Source organism: Halichondria panicea, chromosome 2 (assembly GCF_963675165.1).
Source record: "Halichondria panicea chromosome 2, odHalPani1.1, whole genome shotgun sequence".
Taxonomy (NCBI): Eukaryota; Metazoa; Porifera; class Demospongiae; order Suberitida; family Halichondriidae; genus Halichondria; species Halichondria panicea.
Window position 1 is genome coordinate 2,549,261 of NC_087378.1, and position 26,701 is coordinate 2,575,961.

Here is a 26,701-nt window from a genome sequence, read left to right on the forward strand (position 1 = left end):
GGCGTTGTTTCACTCGGCTAAGTACTCTACTTGTACTTTGACCTTGCTCGATGAGAGCTTCTCCCATGTTCTAGTTCTGTTGACTCATTTGAGACTGGTTCTTTTGCTGTCATTACTACACATTCAGGAGATACGAAACTGTTTGATACAGCCTCGGTGTGACAGTGTGAGGTCCACCAAGAACAAACCACGACTGGAGTTTGAGCTACCAATCCCAACTTTCATGGTGCTGTACACAAAGCATGTCTCTTGCAAGTGCAAATGAGTTGGAGAAGTCTAGGAAGGAACTAGCAGGTATACTGCATGTTGGTACTGCTACTTGCTTTGTAATAACATACAGAATATCTAACAATGAGAAAGCAGCATAGACTCTGGCATAGTGTCACTGTGTACTTACGTGTATAGCACTGAAGTACATAAGAGTACAACACATGGTTCTGCAGGAACTTTTTAAAAGGAACACTATCTGTACTCGCATAATTGTTTACTCTACGCCGCGCCGTGTGTGTGTGTGTGTGTGTGGTCTCAGCTTCCCCTTATTTCCCTCCCCTTTTTTGATTGTATTCATTGCTGTTGTATTTGATTCTGCTGCTCTATTTGCAATAGAGTAGGACAGGGTGGCCAGGGCCCCTCCCCCTCCCCCCAGTATAGGTGTTCCCTATAGGACAGGGTGACCAGTGCCCCCCCTCCCCCCCCCCAATATAAGTGTTCCCTACTACACTGTAGGGCCTTGGGGGCCAATATTTTAGGTGTTCCTACTCCATTGATAGGTAATTAGCGCATTCATTGCTAATTCTCATTGCTATTGTCTTTGTCACTGCAGATGAATACGAGCGAGTTCAGAAAAAAGCGTTTACCAACTGGATCAACTTTCACCTGATAAAGGTATGTCCTAGAGGAATCAAATGATTATATCATCACGTACATTTTGTGTAAGTGTGCTTCACTTGGGATAGTGACAAATTAGTGTTAACGTTGATGGCAAAGTGTAGTACTGTACTCGTTTTGCTCACATATAGAATGCATGACTAATTGCCACAAATTAGAGTGTGTTGCCACATAATACTATCACCTTGTAGTCTTCCCTGTGATGGTTTCCCAGGAAAGGAAGTGCTTATATTTTCTCTTAATTTCTCTGGTATGCCTGTGGTGGCAGTTGGTTGCCTAGTTACCTCACTCTTACTGCACCGTGTTGCCTCATTGGTACAGCCAGCACTTGCTCTAGCGTGTTTCTTGGGCCACCAAGGGCTACCAACTCCTTTTGTAAACACTGTATTCCATATTTACATCAGTTGAGTGTAAATTTTACAAAGGCCCATCCATTCCATTATATCTAGTGTTCCTTTTTATTGACTATGAGCACCATAATTATTTTGTAAATTCGAGCACCGAAGTGCTAACCCTCGACTGTTGATGTGAAAAATAAAGATTTGTAGCAACCAAAAGAGTGTATATAACAATTGCTGGCTAAGCAACAAGTAACAGGAGCTAGACTAAGACATGCTCAAACTTTTCAGAATGAAGTTTCAGTAGTGTATGCAAGGGTTGTGCTGATTTTATTTTTAGGAAGGCCCTGACTTGGATGTAGGCATCATATGTGTTGTCTACTCAAACCACTTCAAAAGTGTTTCAATTCCTGTGTGAATGTGTCCAGTCAGCCCAGTAGATCAATAATATCATTACATGAGGCCATGCAGTCACATGCTGTCACATGTCAGGCAGGCTGCTGTGGTTGGTACAGTACCACCCTAGTGATGTTTATACATGTGTGCTAGGGGGTGCCCATTCTATTCATCTCAATGGCTGGAGTATTCATGTTTGTCTCTACTTGTAGGCTGGTCAAAAGGTGGATGACCTCTACAAAGATTTGAGAGATGGTCGAAAGCTACTATCTCTGTTGGAAGTGCTCACTGGCGTCAAACTGGTACGCTAGAAAAAGAGCAGTACAGTATTCCTACATTGTATATGGGGCTATATGGGGCTATACATTGTATGTAATGTAACACACACTAGTATACACTAACAGTGCAGCTTCACATTGACTAACAGTTAAAAATGTCACGTGTTTCATGTTAAAATCACAAATCACAGTATGCGTGAAGATAAACCAAATGCACACCAGTGTTTTGTCTTATGATTGCATGTACAGTAATGCATGTATAATTATATATAACTCCTACAGCCTAGAGAGAAGGGCAAGATGAGGTTTCACCATCTGCAACATGTGGGCACAGCTCTGGATTTCCTTCAGAAGGAGCGCAGGATTAAGCTGGTTAACATCCGCAGCGAGGAGATCGTCGATGGCAACCCTAAGCTAATCCTGGGTCTGGTTTGGACTCTCATCCTCCACTTTCAGGTGAGCTATACATATATACGTCCGTGCAGTAGAACAAACCTCTAAATTACATGTGGTGTATTTTATACATGCTACACAGAAAGCCCTAATCAATCATTGTTACTGAGTGAGGATGCTCAATGAATGTATCCAAGAACTTTATGCAACTAATATCTTTTGATTCAGATATCGGATGGCATTGGGCTTAATTCTGAAGATCGACCTACCTCTCCACAAGCCATCTCCACCAAAGATCTCAAGAATAAGCTGCTCGAATGGGCACAGCAGGCCACCGAGGGGTGAGGAGGGAGGGGGGTAACAGGGTGACACAAGTGTGAGGGGGGTGAGAGGAGGGAGGGGGGTAACAGGGTGACAAAAGTGTGAGGGGGGTGAGAGGAGGGAGGGGGAGGGAGGGAGGTAACAGGGTGACAAAGTGTGGGGTGAGGTATTGACTGAATGTGTTTTGGGCTAGCTGAATTGATATAATACATGTATGCCAAAACCAACTTCTAAACTGCATTTTTATATTTTACCCCTGTAAAGGTATGAAGATGTCAACCTGACCAACTTTGACAAGAGCTGGCGAGATGGAATGGGTTTTTGTGCCATCATCAATCGTCACCGACCAGACCTGCTCAACTTTGACGACTGTGACGTGGACACACCTCTGGAGAACCTTGAGCTAGCTTTCTCTGTGGCAGAGAAGGAACTGGACATTGTGAGGATTGTGGATCCAGAGGATGTGTGTGTGCCCAAGCCTGATGATAAGGCTGTACTGACGTACGTGTCCTTCCTTCATCACGCATTCCCTGACATGCCCCCTCCTCACTGGAAGAAGGTGGGCACTATACATGTAATAAGTGGCCAGTATTGGTGCAGCATACAGTTTACACTGTACATGCATGATATAAATGTACAGTGTACCTGTGTACTCAGACATGTGGTAGAGTCAGGCTTCTGTATACTGTTAAGGTCAGTGCTTGAGGCATGTGTACTTGTACTTGTGGCTAGTGTAGTGTACCATTTCCTTACCCTTGCCTGGTGCTCTATTGTAGTAGTACGTACTACATTATTAGTAAGTATGCACCCAGTCTGTGTCTGTATTAGAGAATCTATTTAAGTATGCACCCAGTCTGTGTCTGTGTATTAGAGAATCTATTGTGGTTGTGATTTACAGAAGCCCAAGGTCTCCTCTGAAGGCTACACGAGTCTGTACGATGCTACCGAGGCCTGGATTAAAGCAAAGACTGAACAATCCAAGGCCAGAGAGTTTCCCAACACTGTGGAGGAGATGAGAGCAGCCTTGGAGAGCTTTGAGAGCTCTGTCCTCAAGGAGATGCCGGGCAAGAAGCGTGACGTATCTACTCTGTCGGAACTAAACGACAAGCTCAAGGGACAGAAGAAGATTAACTTACCCCCAGAGTATGAGTACTCTAAACTAGCAGAGGTAGGTATGCTCAATACTACATACAGTACATGTACGTATGTGTACCCTTTTGTATGGTACTTACATACATGTACCAGCATACATTATGCAGCAAATTTATTTGAAACTAGCTAAATTCGGTCATGAGTTATTTCACATACTGTGTTCGTACCCTTGATGTTTCCTTTCGGTTCATCTGAAGTTACACTGTGTCACAACTTCTTACAATCATGCATACGTACGTACACACAGTCGTGGTCAGATCTACAGAGTGAGTCTGCAGACTGCAAGAGAGCCATGGAAGAGGAGCTGAAGCGACTAGAAGGCCTCGAGAGTCTGGCGAACCAGATAGTCTCTGAGTGCACCAAAGTAGAGTCTGGTGTCAATGATTTCGAGGCTAAACTGAGTGATTTTGAAGAGAACAGCATGTCTATGACTCCCGAGGAGGCAGCCAGTGTGTCGGAGGAGATCAGGGGACAGCTGGAGACTCTGCAAGAAGGGCTGAGTCAGCAGGCTCCCCTTGTAGAGCAACTGAAGGAGGGCAACTATCACAGCAGCGAGGAGGTGGACAAGAGGTGTGCATGGTTATTGGCACTTATTTACAGTGCATGTATAGGTGTATGGGGAATCTGTGTGACTTTGGCAATGATGATTAAAAACAAATATTTCTGTTTCTGCCTCGGGGCCTATCTGGTGTATTTGTCTATGTTTTTTAACGTTCAAAACTATTCTTTACCTGTACAGAGTGAATGCCCTACACTCTCAGCTAGAATCCCTACTCCCCCGTCTGGAGAAAGCCTCATCAGTTGTGGGGGAGGTTCAAGTGGTGACCGCCCTTGAGAGCAAGTTGGAGGACCTTGAACTATGGCTGGTCACATCTGGGAAGTTTTCCAACAATCAAAGTATCCTCGCGCAGATTGAAGACCACAAGGTTGGTGTCATAATATACAGTACATGTAATTTTGAGGGAGTAAAGTTTCTGTTGATTTTAGCTCAACAAATAGTTCTACAAGTGTGTGTGTGTGTGTGTGCACTGTAGTACATCTAGGACTCAGATATCTCCCTGTACTGTACACTGTTAATGCTCAAAGCAAACAACTGTTCTTTGTATTGATGATGAAGAGAAACACTTTGTTCCTTGTCGTGTTGCTTTGCTGTGCAGGCATTCCAACACGAGCAGTTGTCTGCTGCTCAAGAGAGGGTGGCCCATGTCAATAGGAGCACCCCTCCCGGACTAGACGACAAAGTCAAAGAGGTCAATCAGCGACTGGAGCACATTGTCAAACAGACTAACGACAGGTACACAGTACACTGAAGCTTATGTACATGTACATGTACATAGAATGTACATTTTACTTGAACATACATGTATGTGTAAAGTCGGCAATGAGGGCACCCCACCCACCTCCACACACTCACCCTTTTAACCCTGACTACTTACAGTATGCATATGTACAGGTACATGTACATGTATACACATACTTGTATCTTCCAGGCCCCCTTTTTTCGTGAAGAGATGATTTCTGATTTGTTTCTGTACAATTCTACACAGGATTGCCAAAATACACTTTAGCTTGTAACATGTACATTGTACACTCACTGACAGCCCCCCTTCCCCACAGGCTTGATGGTTTAGAGCCCATCATTCAGACAATACGGGAGTTTGACCTCCTAATTGGACCCCTGGAGAACTGGTGTACCATAACCTCTGAGAAGTACGACCAGCTGCAGCCGCTTGCGCTGACCGTGGAGGTGTTGCAGAAACAGAAAGAGGAGGTGGCGGAGATACGACAGGAGATAGACAGGCAAAAAGAGGGCGTGGAGAAAGCACAGGACGTCGCAGAGCAGTTCTTCAACGACACTGAGGTCAGTTTGAGTGCTAGCATATTAATACAGACACGGACAGAGCATTTATACCTATTGTAAAAGTCTTTCACAGCCTCTGTATGATTCGTATAATATACTGTATTTATTATTCATTACAACATTTACATGTACTACAAATGACTGTAATTACATGTACATGTATATGTAAACATTACCTGTCTTTTGGTGTATGTACGTGTACCATTACTTTGACAATGCTGTTTGGGTAATGTTTTACGTAAACAATGCTGCAGTTAAGAATTTACATGTGTCCCTCTTCTTCAGCCTGTGCAGAGCCTGGCAGACCGATATGCCCGGCGCCTCAAGTCTCGGGAGAAAGTATCGGAGGTGCTGAGAATTCGAGACAGTGAGGATCTGGAGGAAGCCTCCATCTCGGAGCAGGCTGAGGCTCTACAGGTGAGGACATTCGATTAGCTTGTTGTACATGTATAGGTCCTTAAGATTATGTGGTAGGTCCTGAGGCACACTGTAGTCTAACGTTGGAATGTTTTAGCAAACTTTCTCAGAAAAATAGTGTGCTTCAACTCTTGCCTACATGTATCGATCATGCATGCACTGCAGTAGCAGGTAGTTTGTTGGTCGTGCTGTAGTTTTGCAAAAAATTGCCTAAAAATTGGAAATTAAATTATCTGGTTCAAACACTTACACTTGAACTCACGTGATACAGAACCAGTGGTCGTGGTTGAACAGTCATGCAGATGAACGAGCCCGACAGATTGACTATCTCATAGACAAGATCTCCGAATTTGATGATCAGTACATTGCCCTGAGGCAGTTTGTGGACGAGGGCACGCAGCTGTGTGCCACAGAGAAGCCAGTGGGAGAGACTGCAAGCAGAGTGGAGGAGCAGATGGAGACTTGTCAGGTTTGTGTATGGGGCAGAGTACATCTCCATGTGCATGTACGTACATACAGTAAATGTAGGTACTTTTGAAATGGTCAAATAGTGTCGCAAAGTTACCCTGGAAATGTACTTTAAAATTTAGTATTGGAACCAATAAATAGATGGAGAGAGTTATCTTCAGGATCACAGTTATACTGATTTGCTTGCTTACAAGTGCTATACATTATACTGTATAACCATAGTTACAGAGGTAATTTGTAGTATCTATGGCATAACTGTTCTACATGTTACATGCCTGTGTGCTTTCAAAACCTGTCATGATTATCTTTTACTAAGTATCTGACTCCTCCTCCCAGGAATTCCGAGCTAAGATGTCAGCCAAGGAGCCAGTAGAGGAAGCAATGCTAGCATTGGGGAGGGCTATCCTAGCAGAGCCAAACACCACCTCACAAAACGATGCTCTCATGAACAAACTAACTTCATTCATAGCAGACTGGTCCTACCTGCAAATGGACTGGCAAAACTGGTATGATGAGTTACATGCCCACTTGCAGACATCGCAGGACCTTTCAAACCAGTTTGACAAGTTTTTGAGTGGCATGAGTCTTCTTGAGCCTCTCTGCTCCAAACTGTTCCCAGCCAACCTGAGCATGGATTCTCTCCAACAGAAACTGCATAGTCTACAAGTACGTGTGCACTATCTCTTATTGCACATGTACACTGTGTACTAAGTATATGCACACTAAGTACATGTATATGCACACTCAAGGCAAAATTGAATCGCCCTTCACAGTACCTTATTCGATACATGAGACTATACATGGCCTTTATCCAGTTGGATCTGTGCAATTTTTCTCTCTCTCTGTGTATAATACATGCACATGTACAATACGTGTAGTATTTATTTCTTCTCTTCCCCTCCAGACCAAATTCGGCAATGAGGTGCTCTCCCCATACCAAGAAAAGCGGGCTGTGTACGAGGACTTTAGGTCAAAGGTGCAGCTCCTACCCAACAAACAGTTGGCCGAGGAGAGTTTCAGAAAATTTGAAGAGATCGCCAAGTCTATAGAAGGGTGGGTGCAGACAAAGTAACATTATACATACAATGTATAAGCAATCTTCTCCCCCTTAGGGGGCGACATTTTATGACCCCCCACACAACATTTCTCCCCCTTAGGGGTAATTGGTCAGCGTGTTTTGGTTGTTGGTGGCATATACAGTGTACGTAGAGCATTTGCTTGTAATCAATGTAGAGCTGGTGGCCTGTAGTAGATTCCCTGGTGGTTGACCTTTGGCAATATTGGTGTCTTACATGTAATTCTAATTTGGTGACCCTTGCCAAAACCTGCTACATTGTATATGTAGATGTCAATAGTACATTCAATGCGTGTGTGAAGTAAATACACATGTGTATACTGTGAAATTGGTCTATAGCAATGCCTTTAAAGTAGCAGTTTTCTCCGTATGGAGGTGCTGTAGTGACAGTATTGTAGGACCTCACAATGGCAGTTTTCACTGTAATGATTGTCCCTGTGTAGCCACCGTGATGAGTTGTCTGACGTGGTGAGTGCTGTAGACGGTTGGTGGGACGAGTTGCAGGGCTGCAGTCAATGGCTGGGGGAAACCCAACACTCACTCTCACAAGACAAGCCACTGGCCAACAGTATGCCTCTCTTGGAGGACCAGGAGAAGAGCATCAAGGTGGGCCTTTCTTGTTGCGAAATTCTCCATTGATTGTATAGAGCTAGTACCACACACACACACACACACAGAGTTCCATTACATCATCATGTACATTGCATCGATAAAAATATGCATATTATATTTGTTGATCTAATCGCAAAGGATGAACCCGTTCACATTTTTAACTAGATTCTAGTGATTGCATGTTGAGTGATTGGTTCAGTCTCCAAATCTCAGTTGAAATTTGTGTTATACATTTCACTGCCACCAATCTTATTACCCCGCCACCTGTGTAGAGTGTGTGTGAGGCTGTGGAGGGCCAGCATGATGGGATGGAGAGGATGGTGGTGTGTTTGAGTGAGCTGGCCAGTCACAAGGGCCTTCTACATCCAGCACCAGTCACTACACACAGAGACCAGCTCAAGAGTCAGTGGGACACCCTCGGCAATGAGGTGCGTAGGTGTCTAAGAGTGTGCAAATTTCAATCTGTAAAACTACTTTTTGCTCTTATACACTCGAAAGTGTTTATTAAAAGGGGGGTCTGGTTGTGGTTCATGCTTTCCACCTTTGATCCTTCACTAGATTTCATTTGGCTCTATTGCTTATCCTTTATTATGTTGATATCTTGCGTATTTCACTGTACACACGTACTGTACACAGGTCCAAGAAAGGAGTGATCTTTGCTCCACTGGCAGAGAGCAGCTCAACTCCTATGCGGATGTCTCGGTGCCCTTTAACTCCTGGCTCAAGCTTGCAGAAGAGAAGGGGAAGGATTTCTCCACATTGCCTCGGAGCAAGGAGGAGCTACTGAAAAGGCAGGAGGAGGTTAGAGAGTTCCACAGTGATGTTAGTGAGCACGGAGAGGCACTTGATGGGGTTGAGACAAAAGGTTGCAGCTTTCTCAGCACTGCTAAGGTACGGTGTTTGATTTGTATACACAGGGTATTCATTAAATTATGTACATAGCAATTTATGGGACGTTATGTATTGGCCCTTTTGAAGGACGATGTTTTCATTAGGTTTTTAGGTTTGCAATCGATTGCTTAAATGGGCTTTGGGCAATGCTCTCTTGAACTCAATGCTCACTCCTTGTAGCGTACGTTTGAGCCCATTGTATATCCTCTGTGGCATTCAAAGAATGCTCTGCTTTGTCTAGCTCAGAGGCGTTTATCTTGTAGGTCATTGTTTTAAGTTGTTTAGGCCTTTGTTGCGAGATTGTTTTGTGCACAAACTGTTCATGTGGGGGACCAACTGTTCATGTGGGGCAGATAGCCTTGGACCTGTTCGCCTCTTTTTTCGTCGGAGCATACATGTATAATTATTAAACAATAACTGTTTCTTTCCTCTTGTGTGGCTCATGGATGACTAGCCAGCATTGCGAGTCTGTGCACTGCACATGCATGTGTATTGTCATCCCCTCAATACATGCATGTGCTATCACTATCACAGGCGTACCAGTCAATTCTCATGAGCTACCGGCAGAGTGTGGACAGTGAGGAGGGAGTTAAACAGCCCGAGTGGGTCGTACGTGCTGATGAGGACCCCGTCCACCTTCTGACTATGCCCACTTTCCAGGAGGACCAATATGAGAACGGCATCAGGGTTGTCAAAGGTCAGGGTGGATATATTTATATCGTAGTCTATACTGGAGGCACATGTTCATGTGCATCATAGTGTATGCATTGTCGAGTTAATGATACCAAAATGTGAGAATAAATTACTGTAAAGATTTGTGACTGAATCTTTAAGTGTAATGCAGTTTTGTGTGTATTGCCAGTCTGTGTACATGTGCTAACAGTGACTGACTTTCTCCAGCATACTCTGGTTCGTTACGGAAGCGCTACGATGCCATACAGTGTTCGGTGACTGAGTTCAAAAGTCTTGTGGATGAGGCTGTGAGCAGGAGGGCGGAGTTTGATGCCTCCCTAGACGGTATGTTGGAGAGACTAGATGAGATAGAGAGCAAGTGTGCTGAGACAGAGGAGCAGCCCTTGAGAGTACAAGAGAGGGCGGAGGTTGTCAGGGTGAGTCAACTTGGAGTGAAACAATTGCAGACTTTGAATCGTGTACCGGGTTTTTAATGCAAGACTCTTTTGGTTGTGAATTTCTAGTTTTCGTTTTGCATTGGTCACAAACAAAAGACCCGCAAAAGAGAGAGCATGCGCATACAATGTGCTTTATATGGAATTTGCAATAGTTAGAAAGTCAAACGCAACCATGTTTTGTACAGTGTCATTTGCAATTGATTAACTACGCATTCAAAACCCAGTATATGGCATACAGTACCAGTTAAAAATATTGTCAATTTGGTAATGCTGTTGGCACAGATTAGACAGCATTCAGCTTAGTCAATGTCTTACTTAGGATTAGGGTTAGGGTTGGCCTATTGACCAAACCACATATACTACAAGTGGTTTATTTAGGCACAGGGTTTGCAGAGGAGGTACGACATCCGCGTGTCATCCGCGTGTTTTTAACACGCACATTCTGAACTTTGACCTAAGAAATGTGTGTCTAAAACGTTTCCTTTGACACGCGGATGTCGTACCTCCTCTGCAGGGTTTGGTAAAAAAAATACAACGTGCAGAGGAAGGTCACAGGAAGTGTACAACATTATTAAATTGCAAAACTAATGACATTTCGGATGTATACTGCATAATTTTCAAGGGTCAAAATATTTGTGGTTCAGCAATATTTAGCCATTCGTGGTTTTTATATTCGTGGTAGCTGCTTGCACTGCAGGTAAAGGTAGGTAAGGTCGCTTCATTCGTGGGTAAAATATTCGTGGTCCAGTGTTAACCACGAATATTTTTCCCCACGAAAATAACCCGCTATACGGTATTATATAGTGTTACGGTACACAGTTATGACATCGGAAACCAGAATAGAAGACAATAAACATTTTATTTATATATTTTAACTGTAAAGTTACCATAAACACTGTACAGATTTGCAGCATCAGTACAACACTGCATGGTTCTGTTTCTATAAGCACTAGTTACAGTACCTTCTCACCCACTCCAGTCATTGGAAGTGGACTGTATGGCACTTGAGCCTCAGCTGCAGACTATTGACTCTCAGTACGACCTCCTGACAGACCTTGATGAGGCAGGAGGTGTGTGGGAGGGTGAGGACGAGGCACGCATTCGGAAGGAAGGCGCGGAGTCTCAACACAAGGCACTGTTGGACAGACTGAGAGGACAGAGGGAGGGTCTCAATGCTGAGCTGTCAGAGTGAGATACATACAAATATTTCTGGGCTGTAGCAATTCACATAAGAATATTGTGTTTGTTCTGGCAGGATCAAGCAATAGCCTATAAGGTAGAGTACCTAGCCTTAATTGATAACATGGGAAGCTGGTTCTCTATAATTGAGTCAGAGCAATCTTTGAATCAATACTTATATTTTTGTCGATACTGTGTACTTATATGGCGTTAATCTCAAGTTGTAATGACTGCGTCTTTTCATGCATTACCTATATTCTGTCATACCTACAGTGCTCGAGCATTCCTTGGCTCCTTCGAGAGCTGTCTGACGTGGTTGAGAGAGACAGAGAGGAAGATTCAACGTGATGACCCCCTCAAACTGGAGGTGCGGGATCTCACCACCGGGCTCACTCATCTCAAGGTAACAATTTCTAGTGCTCATTTGGTAATCAATGTGTTTGTATTGTTTGGGTAATCTGCTTCTAGATAGTAAAACTCGTGACTTGACTGTACTATCCTAATTGCACCCTTTCCCCTTCCTAAGTACCCCACCCCCCCCTCTCATAGGGAGTGGCAAGTGACATTACGGGGCACAAGGCAGCGTATGAGACGCTGTGCTCTAAGTGCCAGGAGCTGATTGAAAGGGAGGTGCAAGACTCGGAGGAAATGCGACATAACCTTGATAACATGCAGCAGAGGTGGAACGCTATTCAGGTGTGCTTCTTTAGGAAATTAATTATTTTCACGTAACCTTTTTATGAACTATGATAGAGAAAATAATTAATTTACAATACATATACATAATACATATACATATGTATTGACTCGTTGAGGGATTAAGACTCATAAGAGTCAGTAACACATGTACAATGTCATTTGTGTGCACTATGTGAAGCAGCTACTATCACAGCTCTCACATTTCTCTCTCAGATTGTAAATGATGACATTGAGGTGATTGAAGAGACAATTCCTAAGCTGGAGACCTTCAACCAATCCTACTCCCAGCTGCTCTCTATGACAGAGGACCTCCTAGCAAAGATCACTGCCTGCAGTGTGTCTGCCATCTCCTCTGATGGGCTGGAGGCCAAAGGTCAAGGATTGCAGGTATTGTGTGAGGTTACACCGCGAGTACCTGTAACTACATGTAGGTTGCTGTTAAGACCGTTACAATAAATGGCAGCTTCCTGTCAAAGCTACTTTTCATGGCACATGTTTAGCCTCCCACCAAAGGACAGCTAAAAGATAAAATAGTTTATCCCCCAAAAATTTGGAGGTTTCGCTTCATCCTTTTGTGGGTGCGCATGTGTACGTACTGTAGGTCGGTCACACATGGTTTTTGAGTACAACACACCAGCGCTATATAGTTGCACCATAGATAGAGTAGAGAGGGATTGGAAACGGAAGTACCCTCGAAGTACCATCCATGTATCTCCGCGGTTTAATCGAGGCTTACTTTTTAACACGAGGGCTAAACATGAATGATTCATGGGAATTGCTTTGCTGTCTGTAAAAAGTCCACGAGCAGTTCTACTGCTAAACATTAACTTTTATCTCATACACTTGAGGCCATTTGGGACACAGGACACTATTTAGCCTTAGCTATATCATAGGTACTATAGGAAAACAAACATGAAAAAGCGCTCTGTGTACCTCCAGCTACTTCACGACAATCGATTATATTTTCTTTGTTTCTAATTGATACCTACTATCAGTGGGCATGTGATTCAGTAATGGGGGTAGCTCTGAGATGTATGCACTGGACACAATAAGTTTCCCGGGCTTTATGAAGAGATACACGGATGGTCCCAGAGCCACTACGTAGACTTCATTGTAAAACATCACGTGAATCACTTTCGTTTCCAATCCCTCTCTACTCTATCTATGGTTGCACTCACTCTCTTCCACCAACTCATCTACATGTACATTGTACCACAGGAATTGTCTAGTGAGGTGGCCACCTTGAGGACAAGCTTTGAAGATCTCCTTAAGTCATGTGACCTGTTTGATACGCCATTCGACACTACCAAGGTTGAAGCAGACATCAGCTCTCTCAAGGACAAGATGCACCACTGTGACAAGGTTTGTTCAATGAACTAACTAACATACACGTATGCGTGTAATTTTTGTGTGTATAACATATACATGTACATGACTTATATATGTGTATAGATGTGTATAGATGTGGTGTCTGTCATTAATGACTGCAAAGCATCGTTGTAACAAAGGGCTGTAAAGTTTCTACTATACATGTACATTTGCAGATGGTGTCAATTCTCTTATTGCATGTACTGTAGGCTAGTGTGTTTTCAGAGTACGTTTACATGTAGGTATTGGTCTGAGCTATGCAGTCAGTATACTTGAATGTACTCTTTCTGACTACTCAGGGCATAGCCAGCAAGAAAGGTGACCTAAAGACACTTGGAAAGAAGGTTGTTCCAATGGAGGACCTCTTTCAAAAGTTTCGGTCCTGGTTGAAGGAGACAGGGTCCCAGCTGGCTTCTCTCTCACCACCTTCCATCGAGAACCCCGGCAGGAGCAGACAGATGCAGCAGGCAAAGGTATATGAGACGTACTGATTGCTATGTGCATCTTATTTGTTAGTAAATTCATTTTTCCATATGTACATCTATACAATGTACATGCAGCTGGTGCAGTACAGTGCATTTTCATACATGCATGTACATGTATATTGTACATGTATATTGCGTAAAGCTCTAAGTGCTACCTGTGTACGTATTGAGTTAACCTATTTGGAGCAAATATTGCCCTGTTACCATGGAATACTTATAACAGGTACTGGTAGAGAATGTCGAGACTCACAGAGAGGACCTTGAAGCCGTAGAGGACTCAGTCAGTATATTGTCCCCCCTTCTGGACGAATCAGACCAGGCAGAGCTCAAGGGACAGCTGGATGCTCTCACTGGAGAGTATGATGCTCTTAAGTTTAGCTGTGAGCTTTATCCTGTGGAGCGATGGTTGGAGGACCGCACTCAGCAACTCGGTGACATGGCTCCCACTGGAGTCACTGTTTCTGCTCTACAGGTACGTATGTCCATATAAATTATGGCATGCACGAACAAGTGCCTTTTATACCACAATTTGCAGAAACAGTCCACTGCCGTCCAGGATCTTCAGAAGTCCATCAGCTCCTACCAGCCTAGACTAGACTCTCTAGCTTCTGCAGCCACTCAAGCTGACCTCACCAGCCAACAAGATCCGCCTGCCAGCTCAAAGATGGCCCAAGTTACTGCCTGTTTTGATCAACTTAAAGTGCTGTCTGAGGAGAGATTGAGCTTACTCAGTGGATACTTACCTGAGGTGCAACGCTACGAGTCATCTCGCATTGCTTGGGAGAGTTTGTTGTGTGGATGGGAGGGAACAGCCGGAGATTTGCCTTTGCCTGGAGCTACACCGGAGTCCATTCAAGACCAGATAGAGAACATTAAGGTTCGTAAACTCTCTTCATTATTGTTATCGGTTGGACTAGATGCATATACTTAGATCTTATATTATTTGTGGCAAGCATTGGTCAAATTTTGTAATCTCAGGTCATCAATGCTCTGCACTGCATGTCATAGCTAGCATGTGTGAATGATTAAATGTGAATATTCCTTTCCTTGTACAGGCACTACAACTAGCTATCAGTGATCACGAGCCTGAGTTTGTCTCCCTCCAACGCGAGCTCGTCAACATCTCACAAGGTCCGACTACAGAGCCTGCATTTTATGACCGGCTCTCGAAAGACCTACAGAGCTCGTCGGGAAAAGACGAGCCCAGACCAGGCCAGCAGACACAAGAGGAGACATTAAAGGACTATCAGGAGCGGCTGGATGCACTTAAGAGATCTCTGGTTTCTACCGGTGAAGGGTTAGCCTCAAAGTTGGAGCAGAGTTCCCAGTTCAAGGGTGATATGGCAGGTCTGCTCGACTGGATGGATGGTGTGGTGGGTCGAATGGACGAACTGGTCATACGAGATCCGAAGAGTTTGCCCATTGAGGAGCAGTGCTCAAAATGCAAGGTATGTTCTTGTAGACGTACTTTTCTTTCTATAGGCTGTATATATAATGTACAGCATGTCCTTTCTGTTGCCATTTCTCAGAACGGCGATTGGAGCTAACCATAATTATTATAAGGCTGGCCTTTACGTACATGTACAATTGGTCCCCAGTTCGCTGTTAATTTTCGAGGGTCTAAAATTTCAGGATCTGGCTATTTTTGTGAAATATATATCTATAATTTCATGGGAGCATCAGTCCCACCTTTGTTCTATTTCCCTAGAAATACTCTCTGTATGGTATACCTCCCAAAATGTTGTATGCACGTACACAAAAACTATGATTGTACTACTGCAGGAGATGCTGGAAGCCCTCTCCTCTCACCAGAACACCAAGGACGGCCTCGTTCCTCTCTTTACTCAGCTAACTTCAGAACTTTCTGACGGCAGTGACGAGACAACACAGCTACAAAACCAGTTAGATCAGCTCAACACAAAGTGGTCAAACCTGACTGACCAGTTACGCCAATACCAATCCAACCTAGACACTGCCCTGCCCCTAGCCAAGAGCCACGAGGGTGCCATGAGCAGACTGGTACCGTGGGTTCCCAACACACTGGAGCGACTGGAGAATTTGGGACCTCCCCCCGCTGAGCCCAACCTCGTGGAGCAGCTTAAGACTGAAGTGGAGGTACTGTATATACAACAACAAAAACTCTGTATGCTATACAGTTGCAATGTAATTTGCGAATTCAGTAGTTTAGCTCATGGGTGACACTTTATCACTAACTTGTATCCTAAAGATTCGTCATGTACAATGTGTTCAATTGATGGTTTTCTATTTATACAGAATCTGAAGACTGAATACAACACTCTAGCCCCAGTCTACTCCTCATGTGTTGAGGGTGGCCAGTCCCTATCCAGCATGTGCCAGGAGGGGGAACCCAAGAAAGACATGGATACAGGGATTCAAGACCTCAAGGTCCAGTGGGATCAGCTCAACTCTCAATTTGGAGACATCCTTCAGAAGCTAAATGATGCTCTAGTACAGACCCAAGAGTTCCAGGGCATCGCTAACGGGCTAGACCGATGGATGGACACTATGGGGAGCACACTCAGACAGCAGAAACGCATTGCAGCCAGGGTGAAGCTTATCGAGCCACAGGTGGAAGGATTCCGAGTGAGATATATGTATACATGTATATTGAGTAGTGAAAGCTATAGTAATGTATTGGTATACTTTATGGTTACATGTAGTCTGTGCTTAAAATCGGCTTTTGATGATAACAGTGAAGCATCTCATTATTATGTTTCAAATTGTCCACACACATTTCCTAGCACATCCTCAGTGACATAGCAGCCTATTCTGCCACAGTGGAGCAGGCCAAGGCTATTGGACGCTCCCTCGTTGATGACAGCAAACCCGAGGAAAGTCAGAAAGTCACTGGGCGTCTAGAGGCACTCACAACTCAGTTCCGACAGCTAGAGTCCGTGGCTCAGACCAGGATGGCTCGATTAGAGGCTGCCCTCAAGTGTGCAGCTGCTTACGAGAATGAAGGGTCAGAGTTCAACCGATGGCTGGTTGATGCTGAGGGGAGGTTAGGATCACTAGAGCAGCTGGCTATTGCCTCACAGCCCTTGAAGCAACAGCTAGAGGACGTTAAGGTATTCTTTGATGTTCATACATGTACTTTTCTGTTTACCCTGTTCATAATCGTAGTCTTCTCACTGCGTGTATGTTGTAACTTGCACGATTTTTGTGTACATTGTTAAATAGCTAAAGGATATTTCACTTTAAGATGAGGTTAAGCAATGAGGTGCAATAGATCATGACTACTCCTCTATCCTTGTGCAGTCATTCAGCCAAGATGTGGAGGCCCACACTCCAGATATGGGTAGGGTCACCAAGACAGAGGAGGACCTCTTTGACACAGAGCTGCCCACTATACAACTCTGTGAAGAGCACCTATCAAAGGCCAACGAAGAGCGGAAACTGGTTTTACCAGATTGGCTGGAGCGTCCAGGTGCCCCTGAAGCAGTCGAAGTTGGGGTTGACTTGCGTGACCGGTTTGACGGGTTACAAGCCTCTTTGAGTGATCGTCTCGACCAGGCCACCCAATGTCTTGCAAGTGTGTTGGCGTATGAGGCCGACTGTGATAAGTTCAGTGAGTGGTTATCCAGAGAGGTGGAGTCTATTGGGTCTCTACCTGCACCTGCATTCACTGTGGAGGAGCTCAATGACCAACTAGCACAGCTTGAGGTAACTGTGTATGTATGTGCACATTGCATTAAAGGATCACCTCAGATCGATTGAATGTTAGGAAATTTTACCACCAAAAGAGCCTTAATTTTAAAATGTGGGCTATCTCGTTCTACATAATTATTTGCATCACTCTTTCTTGCAGTGTGTTTAAAAGTAAATGTAGCCTGGGCACACACATGTACATATATACATGAGTGGCTACCTGCTGAATGTCTGGGATAAGCTAGTCTCTAAGTTTGGCTGTAACTGTTTCTTAGTATGCACGGACATTATTACTGTATTACTTGTGCTATACAGAATATCCAGCGGGACTTCAAGAACCGAGAAGACTCTCTTGAATCCCTGGATGCTCTCGGCACATCCCTCATAGAGTCGTGTAAGTCTGAGCTCAGTGCCTCCTCTGCCAGGATCAAGCTCTCTGATATTAATGAGATGTGGGGAGACTCTCTGGCTGCTCTGAACGGCAGGGAGGAGGGACTCAAGAAGGCTCTAGTGTTGGCTCAGACTTATCAGGTATGAGTGCACTTCCAATTTCTCACCCATGCTTGTTGGCATTGTTAGTAGTTGCTTTGTAATTATGTACATGTACATGTATACATCCTTCTTAAATTATATGTAGAGTATGTACATGTCTTTGTGTTCTTTGCATGTATAACCTGCATATTGGCTATTTTCACGCTCCGGTATTAATCCCCCCTGCACCATACAGGCCCTTCATGACAGCTTTGATGAGTGGGTTACAGACTGTGAGACAAAGGTGGCCCAACCTCTCAAGTTGGACGGAGATCCCAAGGCACTCAAGAAACAACTCCAACAACTAAAGGTGAAGCAATGCTGTGATACGCTATACATGTACATGCAGTATATTTAACTCACACATGTACAAGTACGTTTATAAGGTACATGTACAATGTATGCTCGTAGTACATGTACAACGTATCAGCTTGATTTTCAATTTCCTTGTACATGTACATGTTTATCAGAGACATACGTAGGCACAGATCCAAATGCATGTACCTGTGTCTGTGTTGTGTTTGCACACATTACAGAACAGTGTGTTTCAGTAGAGGAAACATTGGAGCTCTGCTTCACATGTACATGTACGTACATGTATGTATTCAATGTTAGGGCAGCATTATTGTTGATTCATGCATTCACATATTGTGTACACTACTCAATCCTCACAGGCTCTTGAGGAGAACATAGCTGAGGCCAAGTTAGAATTGAAGAAGTTGGTCGATGCTGGTCACAAACTGGAGGCGTGTACTGGGACCCAACCCTCCTCCCTGCCTGATATTGGCTACATTGCTCTTGAGGACAGATACCTCGCCCTCAAGGTACTGTCGCAACTCATGCACAGGCTGCTCTTAGGCTATTAACTCCACTGCATAGTTGATCAAGAAAATTTTGAATATCTAAATTTTGTAGTAGTGCAGTATAGACCACACCCTGAAAAGTCAACTACTTTTAGTTTTAGTTAACTGCAATCAATCTTAATGTTTGGATCTGTATATCCAGTGTAAATTATTGTTAATTCAAAGAGAAACTTAACGTTCATATTTTCTATCCTGTGCAGATGAAGGTGGGAGAGAGGTGTTCTAAGATAGAGGAGGCCCTGGGTCAGGCCAGTGACTTGCGGGCACAGCTGGATGACTTGCTCAAGCAGCTGGAGAAACTAAAGACTCAGTTAGCAGCTCACAAACCACCTCGAGTGCAGTGCACCCATCTGGAGAGGCAGATACAGGACCTCAACGTATGTCACTGAGTCACACACTCTCGCTCAATTAGAAAATAATGGTACACTTTCTGCATACTTTTCGCCATTTCATGGCCATGAATACGTGTATATGCATTATACGTATAGGTATAGTATAGGATGATTAGTTTTTAGTACCAGCTCCTGGCATGTTACTACAAGTATAAAATTTCCGTTAGCTTGACATGTACACACATAAACACATGTGTATACACTCGGCTGTATCTGCATATGCAGGGCACAGAAGCAGTGTTCACTGGGCTCCAGCCCAAGCTGGTGGAAGCCAAACAAGAGGGTGCTGCTTTTGCTTCCATGGACACCAGTGCCACACCCCCTCCTGAAGGTGGGTAATCTATTCTAGGGTTGTTTGTGGTTTACTTACTACGGTTAGCAACTTTTACAGACCTATGCTAGCATGTGATTATAATCACTCCTTTGATTACTAGAGACACTCTGTATAAGTATTTGTGTACCTACTTATCACATGATGTCTATTTACAGGTGTACCATCAGGAGCGAACATTCAGGAGCTACTCACTGACCTGGACAGAGCCGAAGATAAGGTGGATGGTCTGCTCAAACACTGGAGGGACCTCTTGGCCAACAACCTGCAGACAGCCAACGACTTCCAACAGCATCACAAGTAAGTACTGCATTGATGTATGTGGCTGAAAAGTTTTACTAAATATTAAAGCATTTTCACAAATTTATAGTGGGATGCTACATACTATGAGAGTGCACATATTTACAAGGAACGATTCTAACCATCCTTTTCCTTGTAGGGAACTTTTGGACTGGGCAGCAGAAAGAGAGGTTGAGATGGGTGGGGCTGAGCCAGTCAGGGGCGTTCCAGAAGGAGCAGAGGAACAGCTGCAGCAAATTGAGGTCAGTTTATAACAGTGGTTAGCTTTGCTGTATTGTCTTGCTATAATTTAAGTGTTGTGTTTTTTGTGTGTATTCACTAAATGTATTCTTCTTTATTGTTATTTTTTTATGCAGTCAATACAAACTGAGCTGAACCAACAGAAGGCTAAGCAGGACAGTGTGGCTGCTCTGGGACAACTATTGACCTCCAAGTGCTCGGCAGAAGATGCTGCCTTTGTTAAAGATAAACTCTCTGAGCTCAAATCTGGGTTGGATCGAGTGCAAAGAGGTGTGGACGTCAGGAGGAGAGTGATTGAAGATGGTCTGGCTAGTGCCCTGGCTTTCCTGGAAGCTTGGAACGATACAATGGCCGCCATTGCTGACAAGAGGGGAGAGTTAGAAGGATTGGGAGATGTGGGTGGAGACATTGACACAGTCAAGGCTCAACTAGAGGAGTACAAGGTATGACACTGTGGTGCACAGAGCTACATTTGAGAGCCATGTTTTCTGCACGATGCTAAGCTAGCAGCTAGTACAAATAATGATTCGTGGCCTGTTTAGTACCATTGAAATCGCAGCATTTAATCGAGGAAGTACAACATGTATACGCTTATCGCATAACTAAATGTTTTTGGAGCCTTATAGATTATCCAAAACTCATAGTTTTATGCTTGCATGTTTCTAACACTACAGGTACAATTTAGGAAGTGCTTAATTGTTTACATGTACATGTAGCCTCGACCCCAGGCCGATCCGTCTCCAATTGAACGCTAGGTCGCCTACTAGGCCTGGTATTGATTGTATTTGGGCGTGATCTGGGCGTGGTTTTTAATACATAAAACAAATTGACTCTGTGGTACAACAAAAAATGAATCCTCCAACAGTGGTCTTTAACAACAGCCTCTGGGGCAGTATACAGCAGGAAATACTTCCCAGAAGACACTTCTTTGGCAGTGGCAACCAATCAATTCCTTTATTGCTACTGAGGATGGCAGCAGAAACACCGCTATTGTTTAGACTCCTGACCTGGTCAATCATGAGTCTCATGATGAGAGATACAAGGGGAGAGACAATTAACAAGAACAAAACTTTTGTCAACAGGAGGAGCTTTGGTCCTACCTAGCTTGTAGTCCATTAAAAAGGGTAGCAACTGATATAGCAGAGACTTGCCATACCCCGTTGGGAACCAGATAAACACGTCCCTTCCCTCAAACAGGAGCTTGAGAGCCTGGGCCTGTTCTGCCATGAGAGTGAGGCCATCTTGCTTCAAACAAGACAACGCGTTGCATGCATGCCATAGCTAGCTAGCTATAAATTGAGAACATAACACGGAGCTACATTACTGTAACTTTTACGGGAGTAAAATGCCTCTACGTACACTTTTAGTATTACAGAAAAAAAGCAGGAAACAAAGTGTGAAGAATCTCTGCTTTTGTTTCCGGTTCCTGCCACGCCCAGATACAATCAATACTAGGCCGTATTTTTCAACTTTGTTCTATTAAAAAAAAATCGGCCTGGGACCAAGGCTAAATGTACATGTAGATAACTATACTCATTCATATTCATGTACCTAAAATCAACCTACATTTAAGAGAAGGCGTACACGAGCCCCACTCAGTCAAGTGACCAATATCGTTTGAGTGTATTTGTCACTACTACCATACAGGAATTCGAGGCTTCACTATCTGAGATTAAGCCACGGGTAACAAAGGCACTAGAACTGGGCAAGCAACTCAAAGAGAACTGCTCCTCTATTGACGGACCTCACATCTCTGAGCAGCTGGATCAACTGAACAGCGCGTGGTCCCAGCTCAACTCTGACAGTCTAACGAGGAAGCACAGCCTCGAGGATGGCCTCTTGCAGCTTGGTCAGTTCCAGGATGCCCTGGGGGAACTGCTGGCATGGATACTGGACTCCACTGCCAAGCTCTCCAATGCCCCTCTGCCTGGAGTTAAAGTGGGCAGCGTAGAGACTCAGCTTAGGGACCTGCAGGTAAGAGCTTTATTGAGCTAATGTTTGAAATGTATGCATTAACACAGCTGCTTGGCAGAACGTTGTACAATGTCATACATGTACATGTGTTTGTGGAGTAGTCTGTCAGTGACACTGTGTGTTTGTTTGTCTGCTCACCTGGATGCAAATTATTTAGTACATGTATATATAGCCTGCACGTTGGCTATAGCTACATGTACTATACATGTAAAATTCAGCAAGCCTCTAATTTGATTGCCTAAACGGCTTCCATGCTCATACGATACATGTACATGCTTCACTGTACAACACTCCTCTAGTTGTGAGACATGCATAGAGAGCTGTGCAATTAAACGCCGAGGGTTTAGCTCTAGTTACAAAGCTATATTTAACTAATGTGTCTTTGTCGTGTGGTGCAGGCTATAGAGTCTGGCATTGGCTCACATGCTCCAAGTGTGGCCTCCCTGAACAGTGCAGGGGAGAAGCTAGGGACACCCTCCAACAATGCGGCAGACATACAGCAGGACCTGGACAACCTCAACAGCAAGTAAGTATATCACTGAGTACTGCAATTGTTTAAGCTAATTTCTAATCTGATATACTACGAGGCTTAATTACAGGGTGTCATACAGAATTTTGAAGTAGAGGGGGGGAATAAAGACACACGGAGTGTGTCGCCGGCTAGGGGAACCCAGGGGTATGCCCTCTGAAAATTGTTGTTAATTAGGTGGTCTTAGGGGATTTCTGGTGAGTTTTGTGGTCGTACTTGAATGTAACTTTTAGGAGGGCGAATTTTGAGCCAGAGGGGGATATCCTCTTTCCCCTGTTTGACACCCTGCTCATATAACATCACTCAATGCCATAGTTTAACCATGCGTATACGTGTATTTTCTCATACTAGATGCAACTTCTCTGTAGAATAAACCAGCTGTAGCGCACCAACTGCCCTAACCCTAACAGTGCATGATCTCCCACTTTCCATAGTAGTCATAGACTTGGAGGTGCCATTAAAATTAGATTCATCATGCAGTGGCTATGTGGGTGGTTAACATATGTGTGATTTAGTAATATCTGGGTGTAGAATTTCCAAATTACATTTTGTTCTAAGAATAGAATTCGATTGTCTGCATTTCAGTAGTCTATCAGATCTAGATCAACCAAACACAAGTAAATGGTTAACTCCAGAAAACTATAATCTTATCATGAAGATTCTTGCCACTTTTCTGGCACTACTGCCTCTTCTTCAAGCAAAGCCGATGGATGTATTCAAGGAGCGTACTCTTACCGACTTACTCACAGCGATCATGCAGGAAGAGAGTATGGCCCAGGACACTAACGAAGCTGTCGATCAGGGGATAGTCGATACTCGACAGTACCCCCGCCCGTTGGCTGAAATGCAGAGCTTCAGTCTAGAAGTGACCAACTGTGATGAAATCACCAAAGAAATCCAAAAGAGTGTGGCTTCCTATCTTAGAAATTTTGTCACAAGAAAAGTTACTCTCTCTTGCAGTGGACCTAAACCAGGTGATTGACATTATTTTTATCTCTTCATTTCGACATGCATGTGTATGTTCACCGATCCCTCTTCATGCAGCTGGTGCCGGAGTGACTTTCACCAGGTGGGGCCATGATTCCTGTCCAACTGTCGATGGAACTACACTGGTTTACACGGGACGAGTAGCCGGAGCATACTACAATCAGAGAGGAGGGGGTTCTAACTATCTCTGCCTGCCTAACGATCCGGAATATGACGAGATCAAAACTATCTATCCAAGTGATTACTCTCGAATATATGGAACAGAATATGAACTCCCAATTACTGGTAAACATGACCACGATGCACCATGTGCTGTGTGCTATGATTCTGTTCGAAGCAGTGAGCTAATGATTCCTGCAAAGACAAGGTGCCCTGCCAGCTGGACTAGAGAGTATTATGGTTACCTAATGTCGGAAGCTAATTATGGAGATCGATCTCGTGGCCAATATGTGTGTGTGGATAAAGACCAAGTGTCCCTTCCTGGGTCGATTTCTAACTTAAATGGAGCTTTGCTCTACCATGTTCGAGCCACTTGCCATGGCATTCAGTGCCCTGCTTACGACTCAGGAAAAGCATTGACCTGTGTTGTGTGCTCTAAGTGACAGCATTCTTTTCCAGCAATTAGTATCATGGTTGTTGTGATATAGTGGCTATGGTCGTATATATAGTACAGAAAATGTATATATTTGATACTTTAATTGTTCTGAACAGTGTATTGATATAGTGTTCCTAATTGTAGTGATACAAACTTGTTGTTGTTTTTTCAGTTAATCGAATTCTGCTCTTGTTAATTGTATAGTTGTAACCATGCATGCAATGATTACAATTATGGCATGGTGTGTTTTTTTTAGACACATGCCAATTAAGCGCACGCGGTTAGACAAAGAACCGCCAACAAATTTTCCGGTCAGTCTGTTAAACGTCAATGAATCATGTTTGCATTCTAATTAACACACGTATTACGAAATGGCTAGTAAATTGGAGTTGGAGTTGGTCCCACTATATACTATGCTAGTGATTTTCAACCAAATCCAACTCACTGCATCGATAGCCAAAGAATACTTGAATGGAGACATGATTTATATTACATGCCCTAATGCTATGTGGTGTGAAATTAATCATACTATATCGAGTGAAGTGTTTGTAAGGTGTTAAAATTCTTTGTCTAGTGGGTAGCGATCATTCACCAATACATCTTAGAACCAATTGAGCTTCAAGTATATCGAATGACATTCTTGGGAACAAACATGCACATGCAGCTAGGTGTGCTATGATAAAAACTTTAATCTTCCCAAGCTTTCTCTGCTTCAATACTTATTAATTAATTTTAAGATTGATACAAGTACAGCTAGGCAACCGCAATATGTGGAGATAGTGCTTTGCACGTTGGTCTGTCATATAGAACAGTGTTTCTATATTAATAATTATTTCAGTGTTCCGTGTATTTCGATAGCTACATGCTGTTTTTCGATGATAAAAGTTATAGATCTAGGTGCTCCATGCATACAACACCACAGTGCACCCCAAACATTAAGCTTTCATTCATTGTTCATCATTCAAACTCCACTCCAGGTGGGATGAACTGAAAGGCCTGGCAGCAAGCAGAAGCACTGCACTGCAGGAGGCCCTCCCCCAGGCACAGTCATTTGAAGACCGTTGGAAGAAGGAGCTGTCCTGGCTGACAGAGGCTGAGGCTAGGACCTATGCTGATTGGAGACCCTGTGGACTGCCACTCACCTGTCAGGAAGATTTTGACAAACACAATGTAAGAGTTATAGTAACAGATATTGCTCACTGCATGTGCATGCATGCTCTGATCTGTCTGCATGGTATAAGCACCATAACATACATGCATTTACTTTCCCATCTCGTACATGCATGGCTGCTTGATGAAACACACTGCTGCATGCATGTGTATTATAATCATTTTATCCACTGTCCAGGAGTTCACTAATGAGGTTGAGAGTCATCAAGAGCCAATTAGTCAGCTGAAAGCAGAAGGGGATGCTCTGAAGGGACAGGGCAATCAGGAGGACCAGCGAGTGGTTGACAGGTGGCTCGGAGACATCCTCAAGAGATATGAAGACCTCACGTTCAGCCTGGACGAGAGAGAGGTATGTATATATAGTATTATATGCTAGAATCGTAGCCAAAGCCATATTTGAGCCAGGCTTATACATTCAAGACCATATACCCCTAGATCCGTTTGTGTTGCACATGACTCCAGTGTGTTTATAAATATGTTATGGTTTGCAATGCTGTTTTGCTTCACGGTATAATTATTCTAAAAGTTGTTTTATGACTGTACACATTCAGGCACAGATGAGTTATGCTACAGAGCGAGCTGGTGAGTTTGACCAGCTCTACTGCGACCTAAGAGACAAGGTAGGGGCACATGAGGAGAGTGCAGAGCAGCAGGGCAATATACGATCAGAGGTGGAGGCTGTCAAAGAGCAGATGGAGGAGCATAAGGCAAGGATATACAGCCATGTAGATAGGAGCTTTACGTTTACACATAATTTATGACAGCTATAATTATAGTGTGATTATAATTTATAATTGCTGTGCATGCCGAATTTTAGCAGGGCTAAAAGGCCTATAGCTGTTGCATTGGAGTTTAATATACATGTGTATAATTATAGTGCTGATGTTCACTATACCACAATAATATTATAGCATAATCAAATAGAGTGCTACATGCATGTATACTCATACATGGTATTCCATGAAGATATAGAGAATACGTATATAATTATATATTCCAATATAATTGTGGCAGGAGTTCATGCGAGTATTGGGAGAGCTTGAAGGTCGGTTGGAAGAGCTAGACGGATGGGGGCAGCTGCTCACCAAGGACTGTGTCAAAGCTGATGGGCAGGTCATCGAGGACAGAGTGGATGAGCTAAAGTCAGTATCGTGTATAGTGGTGCATGC

The 26,701-nt window shown here is 43.7% G+C and overlaps 2 protein-coding genes across 2 annotated transcripts in view; both read left to right on the forward strand.

Moving 5' to 3' along the window:
* The first annotated feature begins 26 nt into the window (after window positions 1–26).
* LOC135331857 (microtubule-actin cross-linking factor 1-like) overlaps window positions 27–26,701 on the forward strand; it is a 32,447-nt gene continuing 5,772 nt past the window's right edge. The window contains exons 1-47 of the mRNA XM_064527122.1: window positions 27–294; window positions 824–885; window positions 1,835–1,924; window positions 2,183–2,356; window positions 2,522–2,634; window positions 2,879–3,173; window positions 3,513–3,782; window positions 4,014–4,336; window positions 4,506–4,692; window positions 4,924–5,060; window positions 5,384–5,627; window positions 5,913–6,044; window positions 6,316–6,513; window positions 6,849–7,178; window positions 7,417–7,565; window positions 8,031–8,193; window positions 8,472–8,627; window positions 8,836–9,090; window positions 9,625–9,787; window positions 9,991–10,199; window positions 11,200–11,408; window positions 11,673–11,802; window positions 11,949–12,095; window positions 12,312–12,485; window positions 13,317–13,460; window positions 13,766–13,939; window positions 14,175–14,423; window positions 14,487–14,828; window positions 15,007–15,399; window positions 15,734–16,066; window positions 16,226–16,555; window positions 16,714–17,040; window positions 17,231–17,635; window positions 17,936–18,151; window positions 18,348–18,461; window positions 18,826–18,975; window positions 19,215–19,391; window positions 19,632–19,737; window positions 19,896–20,037; window positions 20,177–20,279; window positions 20,394–20,720; window positions 21,925–22,251; window positions 22,650–22,777; window positions 25,340–25,532; window positions 25,711–25,881; window positions 26,084–26,239; window positions 26,547–26,674. Coding sequence (XP_064383192.1) covers window positions 243–294; window positions 824–885; window positions 1,835–1,924; window positions 2,183–2,356; window positions 2,522–2,634; window positions 2,879–3,173; window positions 3,513–3,782; window positions 4,014–4,336; window positions 4,506–4,692; window positions 4,924–5,060; window positions 5,384–5,627; window positions 5,913–6,044; window positions 6,316–6,513; window positions 6,849–7,178; window positions 7,417–7,565; window positions 8,031–8,193; window positions 8,472–8,627; window positions 8,836–9,090; window positions 9,625–9,787; window positions 9,991–10,199; window positions 11,200–11,408; window positions 11,673–11,802; window positions 11,949–12,095; window positions 12,312–12,485; window positions 13,317–13,460; window positions 13,766–13,939; window positions 14,175–14,423; window positions 14,487–14,828; window positions 15,007–15,399; window positions 15,734–16,066; window positions 16,226–16,555; window positions 16,714–17,040; window positions 17,231–17,635; window positions 17,936–18,151; window positions 18,348–18,461; window positions 18,826–18,975; window positions 19,215–19,391; window positions 19,632–19,737; window positions 19,896–20,037; window positions 20,177–20,279; window positions 20,394–20,720; window positions 21,925–22,251; window positions 22,650–22,777; window positions 25,340–25,532; window positions 25,711–25,881; window positions 26,084–26,239; window positions 26,547–26,674 — 9,497 coding nt within the window. The 5' untranslated portion in view covers window positions 27–242. The remainder of the gene's footprint in view (window positions 295–823; window positions 886–1,834; window positions 1,925–2,182; window positions 2,357–2,521; window positions 2,635–2,878; window positions 3,174–3,512; window positions 3,783–4,013; window positions 4,337–4,505; window positions 4,693–4,923; window positions 5,061–5,383; window positions 5,628–5,912; window positions 6,045–6,315; window positions 6,514–6,848; window positions 7,179–7,416; window positions 7,566–8,030; window positions 8,194–8,471; window positions 8,628–8,835; window positions 9,091–9,624; window positions 9,788–9,990; window positions 10,200–11,199; window positions 11,409–11,672; window positions 11,803–11,948; window positions 12,096–12,311; window positions 12,486–13,316; window positions 13,461–13,765; window positions 13,940–14,174; window positions 14,424–14,486; window positions 14,829–15,006; window positions 15,400–15,733; window positions 16,067–16,225; window positions 16,556–16,713; window positions 17,041–17,230; window positions 17,636–17,935; window positions 18,152–18,347; window positions 18,462–18,825; window positions 18,976–19,214; window positions 19,392–19,631; window positions 19,738–19,895; window positions 20,038–20,176; window positions 20,280–20,393; window positions 20,721–21,924; window positions 22,252–22,649; window positions 22,778–25,339; window positions 25,533–25,710; window positions 25,882–26,083; window positions 26,240–26,546; window positions 26,675–26,701) is intronic.
* LOC135331934 (uncharacterized) lies at window positions 22,844–24,558 on the forward strand. The gene is made up of 2 exons (XM_064527238.1): window positions 22,844–23,754; window positions 23,825–24,558. The coding sequence occupies exons 1-2, from the start codon at window positions 23,283–23,285 to the stop codon at window positions 24,367–24,369; spliced, it is 1,017 nt and encodes a 338-aa protein (XP_064383308.1). The 5' UTR covers window positions 22,844–23,282; the 3' UTR covers window positions 24,370–24,558.